The sequence below is a fragment of the Tetrao urogallus genome (assembly GCF_951394365.1).
Source record: "Tetrao urogallus genome assembly, chromosome: Z".
In the NCBI taxonomy this organism is placed as follows: Eukaryota; Metazoa; Chordata; class Aves; order Galliformes; family Phasianidae; genus Tetrao; species Tetrao urogallus.
Window position 1 is genome coordinate 62,877,041 of NC_136816.1, and position 12,623 is coordinate 62,889,663.

Sequence of the window (12,623 nt, forward strand, 5' to 3'; positions counted from 1 at the left end):
CCTAGTTGCCATAACTTCATGCTCTCTGAGGAGCAGCCTGAGATGAACAGGTGAGATGACACTTCTAGTCAGGAGTTCTGTTTCAGTAATTCAGCAGAACAAAACAGGACTAACAGGTCTAATAGGAGCATTTCTTCTTTAAGGTAAAATATTATGCCTGCCTACTGATTGTTACTTGGATTTCAAACTACAGCAAGCATAGCTGACAGCCATCTCATCATGTCTACTGAAGCTGAAACTACTTCTACTGTAAACAACCAGCCAGAGCACCAGGTTCCACCAAAAACACAACCTTCAAAGAAAGAAAAAAAGAAAGGTAAGCAATATCTACTCATTGAACACTTCTACTCAGTCTCCTTAATTTTTTGCATTTTCCTAAAGCTATGATCACTTTCACTGCATAGTTGACATAACTGAGGTTTCAAGTTGGCTGGAAAAGTGAGTAAATAAGCTAGTGAAATATCTCTAATCAGAAGATAGGCTTCTAGATAGAAAGCTGTTTCTAGCTCTTCTAAGGCTTTCAGTTCTAGTTGTCAGAATCAGCAAATAAGTCATTGGAAGCTGGGTGAAATGAAAGCATTCTGAGATTAAACAGCTGAGGACCATCCAGGAGCATGAACTCAATCTTTTCCCTCCAAAGATGGAATGACATGCTAGATATAGATTCAGATTTTACCCCCAAAGAATCTAGAAAACACCATTCATGAGAATAATTGTCAGTCAACAGGTTTTTAGACAGATTTGGTTATATAAATATATATCATACAGAGATACATATTCAAAGCATACACACTGAGTGTATGGAGCATGCAGAAGAAAATGAAGATGTTCTGAGAAGTAATGGGAACAGCAGGAATAGCAAATGCAGCTAAAATATCAAGAGGTTACAAGCATGTGAGTACTAGTACCTCTTACAGAGATGAATGTGCTGATACAAAATTTCAGCATAGGTACTAGCAAGTTCTTAGAGACCAAAAAGAGTTCTGATTAGACCACAATTGGCTGAAAGTCCTACTGAACACCCAGTATCACCACAGGAAGTACTGGTTTTGCTTAGAGGTGGTGCTTAGGTCTCACATCTAGTTAGCTGTTACCTGAAAACAAGTCTGTTGGGATTGTTCTGAAATCCCCAGACATCAAGCACTAGACCCAACTCTCTGAATAGAATCTTACAGATTCTGTAAGAGCAGCATGACCTTACAGGATCAATTACCTTGCAGAGCATACACCACTGGAAGGATTATGGTTGTTAGTCCATTATTAATAAACAGACAGTTTTTAAAAGCAAAAACGTACCATATTAGTACATTTTAAATAATATTTCGAAAGCCACAATATTTCTTTTCTAAAACAAATCTTTCTGTCTCTAGGGCCAGAAAAGACAGATGAATCTCTCCTGACCAGATTCAAAGGGGATGGTGTGAGATACAAAGCTAAATTGATTGGCATTGATGACGTGCCAGAAGCAAGAGGAGACAAAATGAGTCAGGATTCAATGATGAAGTTAAAGGTAAGATTTTGAGTTGGCATCCAAGCAACACGTTTACTTGAACTTCAGAAGATGCATCAAATGACTTTGTCACAGTTTCAAATATTACTTAGTGGGAATATATAGCATGATATTTATTGCTTCATGAAAGATGGTTTTGAAGTTGGAACTCATTGCTTGGAGACTGGTAGTCTTAAATATAATCAGTTGTTCTCTGTCTTGGGAGCACTCTGATGAATCTCTTGTTATCAGTCATATTAGATTCCAAAGTATTAAGTTGATTACAAGTAATTAACTTGGGTTTTGGATGGGGAAGAGGGAGATTTTTCTTCTTTAGGGTAAGACTGCAAAGCCCAAGCTGTTATTCTGTAGCTATGGTAGCACCAAAAGATACAAATAAACCAAAGGGTAAATGTGACCCTGCAGCAATGACGATAACATCTTCTGGAGAGCAGAACCCTCACATTAGTTTCTGTTACATGAGTAAATCTGAGGTGGCCTGGTAAGGATGCTGTTACTTCACTGGTTCCTTGAACAAAAATAAAAGCTTTAAAGCTCCTAAAAATTTATGAATGAAGTACAATCTAGTTCTGAAATGCTCTACGAAGCTTCATGTGTTATGCTGGAAGAGAAATGTGGCTTAAACACTGCTTAGGAATTACTAGACTAGTGCTAATACAGTCACAGCTATGGAATCATGAGAAATGCTAAGGAAGCAAGCTAAAGCTCAATCATGTGGAAGTCTCATCAATACTGCAATATTCATCTTATTCAGGGAATGGCAGTAGCAGCTCGTTCCCAGGGTCAACACAAGCAAAGGATCTGGGTGAATATCTCCCTCTCTGGTATCAAGATCATAGATGAGAAAACTGGGGTAAGAAATAACTCATTCTCTTATTTTGACTCTTAAATAAAGTGATGAGTTGGAGTCAGATGAATCTAAACTAAATCCATTAATGATATCTTCCAATATGAACTTCATTTCTTTCTAATTCCAGGTCATCGAGCATGAGCATCCAGTAACCAAAATCTCTTTCATTGCTCGAGATGTAACAGATAATCGTGCCTTTGGCTATATTTGTGGAGGAGAAGGCCAGCACCAGTTTTTTGCCATAAAAACAGCACAGCAGGTATTGATTATAGGCCTTTTTTCACATTCTTTAAGCAATGTATTGTCTAAAATCTTAGTAAAACATGTGATAAGGCTTTCATATTGATAGTTCTGTGAGGTGTAAAGAAACATCAGTACTGATGGATTGGTATATATCCTGAAGAAGGATGGTAGAAAATGACTATCATCAGTGGCTTTGGTTTTATTCAGTTCTGTCATCCAGAATAAAAGTGTTCAAGTAGCTTTACTTATTATTGTTGTTGCTTAACATTTCATTCACTATGGAAATCATTAGTAAGATGAACAGAGCCATTATTATGGGCTTTCCTGTACAGAAGTATATTGCTGTCAGTGAGAATATTTTTGAGTTGAACATTGATAGGTTTGCTCAATTAGTAGGAAAGAGAACAACAGTATTGCACTAGTCTAGTTTTCATTATGCATTATCTTGCGCAGCAGTAAAAACTAACTTACGCAACTGCAGCAGTATTTCTGGGACAAATGAGAGGTACAATTGGTTATCCTAGAGTTGTTTCTTCTGAGAAGAGTTCTATTCTTTCTGTAATGGGCTTCCACCTTGCAGAAATTCAGTGTGCAGAGTATGTCTCTGTGAAGAAAAACTATGCGTAAGCAGTATTAGATACAAACTACTTAGAATTAATACTGAATATTATTCAGCTTCCTAAAACACCTGGACATGTGCTAAATATTTATCACGATAAGCTGCTAGATGATCGTGTCTAAAATAGTCACCACTTGAACAGCCAAGACTTCAGTGCTAGATATTCCCTCACACACATACTTTCCTACATTCCTGTAGGATCTCTTATCAGCTTCAGACCCAATGCAGGTGAGAGCAAGGAGCTCCCTGTTAGAATTTTAGTAACAGCTGTTTCACCATTGAGCTTGTTTTATTTCAGACTCCTGTTCTGATCTGCTTCACTGGAATTGCAGATTAAGCACAAAAGCTTTCTGTATGATCAAGTGGAGTCTGTTCTCTGGGCTTTACACCGTGGGGTGCAGCTTACTAGTCTGTAAGCTTAGCCAAGCCATAGAGAGCTCTTTATTTAGCTGCTAGTTGCTTTTAAACATAAACACATCTGAGTAATAAGCAGTTCAGCAGATCTACTGCTGTAGCTGTACTCTTTGTCAAAGTGATAACTTGAAATGGTTTTGCCTGCAATTGCATATCTGAAACACTTGATTAGGAGAGAAGGATGCTCATGTATGAACAAAGAGACCGGTTCAACAGATTTTCTGCTCAAGCCAAAAGTAGTGTCTGAGCAGGAGGGCTTGTCTCTGACTTGTCAGGACTTTATACTGACTCAGCTGCAATATGCTTCAAGCAAAAGTTTCTAATCAGTATAGCTTAATAGCTGAAACTGCTACCACTTCAACAACTGCTCCAAATATTCTTGATAACGTTCTGTTTAGAGCCACCCATTATTGTTCACAAAATGCAATATCTTTCTAATTCACACTAAACTTCCATCCAGGTGCAGATGTCTCCTCTAAGTGTTACCTGGTATCTGTTCCACACACACTTGAATGATTGCATTAAAATAAATATAATACGAAAGAAGCATTCTCCAATTTCATTGTTGGAGTTGGTAGAAAGCGGAGAGAATGTATGTTATCATCTCATGAATACACCGGAGCTTCAATGCGCTGTATATTTCTGAGGAAATGTTTAGGACTTGCCATGTACTTATGAAATTGTGAATTTTAGGGGGGGGGGAAAAAAAGTTTAACATAGACACTGTCACTTTCCCCAGGGAGTCAACTGTTCTGGGCTGATGGTATGCCATCACCCCAGCTCTCTGCATAAGAGAGTTTATGAAGAGACCAGGCAGTCTTTGAAGTCTTGCTTTTCCTAGTATCTCAACTGTACTATTGCATCACATAGGAAAGTTTGACTTGCAGTTTCCTGGACTTCCACTGAAGCTAAAAACAAAGTAATTTGTAGTCTAAATATGTTCTTTTTCAGGCTGAGCCTCTAGTTGTTGATCTTAAGGACCTCTTCCAACTAATATATAACATGAAGAAGAAGGAAGAAGAGGAAGACAAGAAAAAGGCAAGTAAAATTACAGATGCTGCAGCAATTTGCATAAAATAAAGTTTGTTTTAGCTTTGGCTGGGCTTGTAGACCACTGTGAGACATGATACTACTGGCTGGCAGTTGTGCCAGCAGTTTCATCACTAGATTTAGGAGGTAAGCTAACTAAAGCCTCTTGCTTTGGATAATCTACCTGATGTTTAGATACTAAAAGCTTTTTTTCTTCTTCAGAGTGAAGAAGCAAATAAGACTCAGGTAAGTCACTCTAACTCATCTTCACTTGATCAGGTATTCTACTGATAGAACTGGCTCTGTCTTTCTTCATGGCTCTAGCATTATGGTGGAATCATGAGATGCCCAAATACACTGGAAATAGAGACAAATGTGTCCGCAGAACTCATAATAGGGATCTCCCATACTTTTTCTTTGATAACATTTGCTTGTTCAAGCATGTAAGTTCAGTGCTTAAGGCAGCTTTTGTTATTCTTGACACTGACACTGTTGTCCATCTATTCCAGAATGGTAGCGAGACCCTATCTGCAGGTCAAGCTAACAAACTGAAACTGGTACGTTAAATTTTAGAGCTTTATCCTGATGCCATTAAAGTTCATAGCAGACTATCTCCATGTCATACAGGAAATGCAAGTTTTATAGATGTTCAGTAGATATGTGTAATACTTGGATTTGCTTTTGCAACAACTCTGACGCCAATTCTTTCAATACTTTTGGCTTCAAGGGAGTTGACCAGATGGACTTGTTTGGGGATATGTCAACACCTCCTGATGTGAGCAGTCCCACAGTAAGTGGACTCCAGCTTTACTTATCTCACTTCTATGTTTGAGAGCAAACTTTGTCTGAGTAGTAAGATGTATTTTGTTCTGGTTTTACAGAAGCCTTTTCCTAGTCATAGCAATATATTAAAAACTTAGAGATATGATAGTGGGAACATATTAAATAGACTAGCTAATATTCTTATCCAACAGTATTCACTGAAGTCTGTGTGACAGAAATACTATTTACTCCTATGTTGTTAGCTGTAGGCCTTATAAATATGTACTAGCAGAATATGCCTGTGCTGTAGGAAAAAAGAAACTCAGTTAACAACCTTTAAAGTTGAAACTTATTTTTTAGATGAGTCAGTAAGTTCCAAGTGGACTTCTAGGTACTACAGATGGTCCATGAAACAGGGCCTAACTTCACAGAAGTATGCATTTACCTTGTAAAAACTCATTGACTTCAAAATTGTATTAGTTTGCTCTGGCACAAAAAATTATTAGTAGTCATGCAACAATTGGTGTTGCAATTGATGTCAACAGAGCTATTGACTAGGTCTTCTGCCACCTGCTTTGGTGGATAGTGTGTTAACCTTCTCCACAGGCAGACTGCTTTCTAATCTTACTCCAAAGCTGAGACTGCAACTTGAAATCACTCTAAGGCAATGTTATTTCACAATTGTTAAAACAAAGGACTAAAACCCAGGCTGTCACTGGAATCAAACATCCCTAGGTATAATTAGTGCTAATGACTAAAACTTCCCTTAAATTAAGTTCACTTGAACTAAAGGGATCTTGAAACAGGTGCTTTCAACAGTGAATTTTTTGAACTGAGTAGCTGAGATATGATTATAGCTACCAGACTTATAAAATGGTACCTTAGTGTGACTTCAGCATGACATTGAATACATATTAGTATGATATGCTGGATACCAGAATTGTCCTATTCTATAAATTTTCCTTTAAGCTTGTGTACTTTGCAGTAGGTGATACAGAAAACTAACTTTCTTTTCTTTCTGAACAAATAGGAAACTAAAGAGATTCTCTTAGTGGATCTTAACTCAGAAATTGAGACCAAACAGACTTTTACAAAAGAGGATCTCTTCTTGAATGGCATCACACCTTCCCTTCCACAACCAAAGCCACGGCCACCTTTCTTGCCAGAAAGTTCTTTCTCTACCAATCTCAACTTCTTTCCCACACCTAATCCAGATCCTTTCAGTGATGATCCTTTTGCACAGCCAGACAAATCCACACCGCCTTCATTTGATTCTCTAAAATCTGCTGATCAGAAGAAGGAAAATCTGAGTACCTTGACATCGGTGGGTAATGGTGCTTCAAATGGTGATGTTGACTACTTTGGTAAGCAGTTTGACCAGATATCTAATAGAATTGGCAAACGAGAAGCACTAACAAGCCAGTGGCCATTTGACAGTAAGCCACCCACAGCAAGAACTCCAAATGGGGTACCAGAGAGAGAACAGAATGGCTTTCTTAAAGCCCCATCAAACCTCTTTGTGGAAGATCCTTCCAAAGGAGTAACTCTGCAAAATGGAGTAAAGCTGGATTCTGAAAGCAATATCCAGCTCTTGTCACATGAATCTATAACAATTAGCCCACCACCACAAAGTAACAAGCCAGGAAGAGGAAGGAGGTCTGTCAAGGTGAACAATGTTCAAGTAATTAATGGTGATATGCATGCTCTTACTTAGAGAAGCTGGGTGAAGGAAGCTTTTCTTTCTTCATACTGTGTAAATGACTAAAGAGTTTCACAGTGTTTCTCTTCCACCTGCCATGCTTACTCTAACCTCTCTGCAGCAGTGGTAAATCCTAACTCTCATGAATGCTCTCTAGTAGCTATGATTACTAAACATGTGTTCTTTTCCTTAACGCTGCCGTACTTCTGTAAAGGTCTGGTAAGTATACTGCTGAAATATTGATGCCAGGTACAATGCCAATAGCTGTTACGATAGCTATGATAGAAACACACAGCCTGTGTCTTCTTAACAATGAGGTACCAACAGTAGTTTACAGAAGTCGATGTGGCTTCACAGTGCCTGCCAAATTTCCTAGGCGTACATAGGGTGCGTCTGGGTTAATCTCTTGCAGCCAAACGATACAGAACTCAGTTGATGACCTTGACATAACTTCAGGGGTCATTATAGTCTGGGCAGGAATATTTGTATGTGAGGAGAAGAGGGTTCTCGTTATGGTAACAAGTAATTCAGTTACTCTATGTCTTATTCTTCTGCTGTTGACCTGGAACTACTATATATTATATAGAATGCCAAACTTATCAGTAGGCATAAACTGGTGAAGTTTGAATCACTTATACCGAGTACCTTTAAGATACGGCAAAGCTTCATGCTCTGCTGTAGCTAAAATAACAGCTTGTAGCTTCAGATTAAGACTTCTTAATCATGTTAGTTTATATTCTGCCATGCCATTTCACAACAACTTTTTTTCTTTCTAGACTGCATCAAATGACTTGTTTAGCTCGGACTTTTTTGCACCAACTACAGAGAGCCTTGGCTTAAACTCATCAGTACAGACAGGACCAGTGCAAACTAATCGAGTGGACCTCTTCAAAACAAGCCCTGCCACAGCCCCTCCATTGGCTGGCCTAGGTTAGTTCACATCAAATATCTTAGACTGGAATAAGAGCTTGAATTTAAAACCAGCACAGATGTTCTAATTACCTTTTATTTCATATGCAGTGCTTAATCCACGTGCTGTCATAAACTATTAAATTCTGTGAATTAGGGACCTGAATTCTGCATCTTCAACTAGAACAGGACCTTTTGCTTAAACTTTGACAACAGCTCCAGGTTGTTCCAGGATGCTAATGTGTGTATCACAGCTTGAGATGCTAAAGTACTATTGCTGGAGGATCTTAGTAAATACTTACACAGAAGTAACTATCAACCACAATTCTGTTCTTTAAGGACTGATATGAAGTAAAGGAAAAAATACTAACCCTTTTCTCACCAGCTCCCTTACCCCAGTGGCGTTATATTAATGGTAAATCAACAGATTTTTACAAACAGCACATGAAGAATGCCTTTCTGGTATCAACAGTGGAATTGGTACACTCATTCTTGATTTTTGAAGCACTGTGTAACAACCGTATTCCCCACAGGTGGCTTGCCATCACCATGGAATACGGAGATGCCTGCCTTCACCCAGGCCACATCTGTCTTTCCTGGGTCTATGATGCCTACCCAGTCTCCAGGATTTACTCAACAACTTACTTTTGGCTCTCAAGCAGTGCCAAGCTGGAGCCAGCCTGGATCTTTTGGTCCAACAGCATCTCAGTCCTCTGGCCTCTGGGTACAGCCAGCACAAGTTCCACCTGCTCCATGGGTACAGCCATCCAGTGCTGTAAATCCCTTCCAGAGTAGTGTGTTTGCACCTTCAACACTACCTGCTCAGACACAGTCTGTAATGCCCTCTGTGTCAACAACAAGCCCACCTCAGCCACCACCTAGAACTGCACCTCAGAAGGAGTTATCCAAGAAAGAGAGTGATGCTTTTATTGCTCTGGATCCACTTGGTGATAGAGAGATGAAGGACGTCAAAGAAATGTTCAAAGACTTCCAGCTGACAAAGCCACCTGCAGTACCAGCAAGAAGAGGAGAGCAGCAAAGTTTTTCAGGTGCCTCCGGAGCTTTCAGCAATTGCTTTATTAATAAAGTACCTAGATAGTACAGGTCACAGTGACAGTTAGCAAGCTGTCCATGAATGGTAAAATCTTTATTGTATTTGAATAGCTACTCAGGTAACATGATGGCTGATCATGTCTTGTCTCACAGCTATGATTATACTGATTTTTTATTTACTTTAAAGTTCTTAAAAAGAGAATTGAAGGACCTTTTCCCTTAATAGCATTACACAGACCATTGTTAGTGGCCAAACTCTGATGCATCTAGTGTCTAGGCTGGACTAAGGTAGACTAGGTTTGTGCAGTGTTAGAAGGCCCAGATAGCTTATGTGTATTGATGAATAGGCAGGAGATAAAACTGAGGTCATGCAAAGCAACTTGCATGCTTTTTTTGATTATTTTTTTTTTAATCTTTTTGTTTGTTTGTTTTGGTTTGTTGTTTTGTTTGTTTTTAAACATCTAATTGGATGATAGGGCTTAGTACACGTAAAAGCTGTTTAGTGATATAGCAGTATGTCTCCTCCTCCTAGAACCACTGAAGCCTGTTCCCAGACAAAGTGCACTACCAATTGATGGCCTGTTTGAAAGTCAACCTAAACCAGACCTTTTCAGTGTCTCCTCTGTAAGTAACAGATGTTTTCTCTATGCCCATTACTGCACCCCACCAACAGAAATATTTGTGATATTTGTGCAGTGGCTTTAGAGGCCATGGAATAAAACTTCTTGCATACCTGATCTAATAAAAAAACCTTCTCGAAAGAAGGCTAATGAAGCTTTATTCCATTTAGCTAAAGTCCATAACCAGTGCCCCAAGCTGTGATGCCCCTCTGCAACTTTGTTTCTATATGGGGGCAGTTTCTGCAAAGGACTGTAAAGTAATGGAGGTGAAGTGGAAGACTTCTACAGCTATGCTGACTTCTATGGAGAGCAGACAGTGTTGACTGTGCAGTGTTTGCTGAACAAATGGGAGGATCCCATGTCCAGTATCCTCTTGGGGAAGGAAGTGGCCTATCCACTTCACTCCATTTGGTACATGACACTTGGAGGCCCTGATGGAAAAACCTGGATCACCTCCAGAATGCTGACTTCAAACATCTGACATTTGGCTAATCAGATTTCATCATGAATACACTAACTCAGTTCCACATGGCTTTTCTAAAGGATACCTTAACCTAAACTAATGTGTACTAACACAGCTTTAGATCTCCTTAAGTTCCTTAAAGCAAGGCATCTAATACCTGCTTAGCCAGTGCTCTTCAGTATTCTTTCCAGAAGGAGTTTGGAATCAAAACCAGCTGAAATAACCATGAAGAATAAAATCTGAAAAACCTTTAATGACTAATAATTTATTACTTTTCTTGGCAGGAATCTCAGAAGCAACATTCTGGCCCATTTGGTGGTCCTTCTGGCAACCCTTTTGCATAGACCAGGTAATATTTACTCTATTTAGGCAAACTATTTCAACTTGAAATTCTTTTCAACTAGCTCTTTGCCAGCAGTTTTCATGAATCAGCTACAGTGGCTTAACTTTATTGCTCCTCTGAAGTATTTCTTGCTGTACTCTAGAAGCATTCTTCTAAGGACCTCTGCTTAGAGTTGTACATGCTGTCTGCCTAGGTCTAACTAGTGTCACTTTCTTAACAATAAAGATCCTGTTTCTCCATGGTCTTAAATCTCAAAGCCATAATAGATGTCTATTTCCTTTCCTTGAGGAAAGTTAATGAGTATGCCAAGTCTGTGGGGCATGTTTACAGGAGAGCGTTAGCAGAAAGCCCAATGCAGCTCTCTAAAGTGTAGTATCTGAAGTTTTATTGGATTATAACCTGGGTGAATTAAAGTGATAACAAGCTAAGAGCTGTTATGTCGTGGGAAACAAATTAACTCATGCTCTCTTATCACTGACTAAAGAGCATGAATTGTCAGATGTGTGGCAGAGGAAAGATTTGCTAATTTAAATCATGGCATCAGTAAGGTTAGAAAACATCTCTAAGATAATCTAGTCTAAATGTCAGCCCACTATACTACATCCCTAAGTGCCATATATACACATTTCTCAAATCTTCCAATGAAGTACTGTCCGTCTTTTAACAGAAGACAAGTACTGCTACTGCTTTAAATTTGCCCTTAGTATCTATAAGCTAAACTATGAAGCTATAACTTCAAGTCATTCTAACCTTAAATTCTTTTCAGTATACTAGGCATAAACAGGAAAGGAGAAATGGAATAACTGGACCTCTTTTCAACATCCAATTTCTACTTTTTTCATTTTTGTCTGCCACTCTTGCTGCCGTTCCATGATGTGTCATCTAAAACATGTCCAGGTGGATTGAAGCATAAACACTGAAGAACATGCTGTGAAGACAGTAATTCAGGGCGAATGGAAACTTACACTCAACCTTGAAGACCCAAAATCAAATTGTGGATGTTAATTTTACTTTAGGCTTTGCAGTCGTTTGTGGAAGAGCTTAGCAACACTAAGTCACGTGTTTTATACAATGCAGTCACCTCAATTTCTGTTTATTGTAGCACTTACTGTCCTGAAACATGGGAATTGAATGTACCTAGGGAAGAAATGCTGCCTTAACATAAGGGAATTGAATTAATGGCTGCTCCACACTTTAAACAACTAGGTCAGTTGATGTATGTTTAGACAATATCAGCCAGTTGTAAAGTTATGTGGATATTACATGCTTCTAAATGATGAATGAACATATGACTTGGTCTCTAAGCCATAAAGATTGTATGAAACTGGGGGGCGGGGGGAGGGGGAACATATCCAATACACTTGTTCCATTAACTAATGGTAAAAGTAGCATTCTGCCATAAACATATAATAAAGGGACTAACCGTAGGGTCTTCAACAGAGCTGCTGGGGTCCTGAGCAGTAGGGGTCTACTGCAGGATCAAATAAGCTGAAACATTTCTTGAAGGACATTGAGGTATTCATGGACACTAAATGTTGTATTGGTGCTAATATAGCTATTTGAGGGAGGGAAATCTATGAAGATTACCTGTCTTTATCAAGGTGGCATGGCAGACAAATGGAACAAGCAGATAGGTCAGACATGATGTAGTACAACATTATTCCAGTGTGTTAGAAAGTAAAAAGACAATCATTGCTTTACTCTATGCCTTGATTCCTTGTGAACAGATGTACCATCTCTGTGTCATTAATGTGAGGCACGATCTCTTAAACAGTGCCTTTCCAAAAAAAAAAAAAAAACCTCTTTACTAACAGACCTTTAAATCAGAAATCAGTCTGATGTTACAACTAGTTGTAACACTTTGTCAATGGGGATAGCTGATATCTGAGTGGTTGTTTTTTGTGTTTTTGTTTTTTTTTTTTCTGTTAATACTAAGTATAAACTTGAAATAGTATAAATCAAATGCCTAAGCAGTTGCTGAACTGGAGATCTAAGAAAATCAACTTGAAGACAGCCTTAGTACTCAATTCAGCAGGTCATGCAATTATATAAACCTTTCTTGCACTTTCTGTAATGCAAAAAAAGCTATGAATTTAAATATTTGTCTCA

At 38.7% G+C, this 12,623-nt stretch overlaps 1 protein-coding gene across 1 annotated transcript; it reads left to right on the plus strand.

Annotated features, from left to right (window-relative positions):
- Nucleotides 1-219: 219 nt before the first annotated feature.
- DAB2 (DAB adaptor protein 2) lies at nucleotides 220-10,515 on the plus strand (the record flags this gene model as incomplete). The annotated part of the gene is made up of 13 exons (XM_079548311.1): nucleotides 220-316; nucleotides 1,371-1,510; nucleotides 2,265-2,363; nucleotides 2,488-2,619; nucleotides 4,588-4,674; nucleotides 4,888-4,911; nucleotides 5,175-5,222; nucleotides 5,393-5,455; nucleotides 6,458-7,093; nucleotides 7,903-8,056; nucleotides 8,569-9,084; nucleotides 9,621-9,712; nucleotides 10,456-10,515. 13 exons carry the CDS (start codon nucleotides 220-222, stop codon nucleotides 10,513-10,515), a joined length of 2,148 nt encoding a protein of 715 aa, XP_079404437.1.
- Between the last annotated feature and the right edge of the window lie 2,108 nt (nucleotides 10,516-12,623).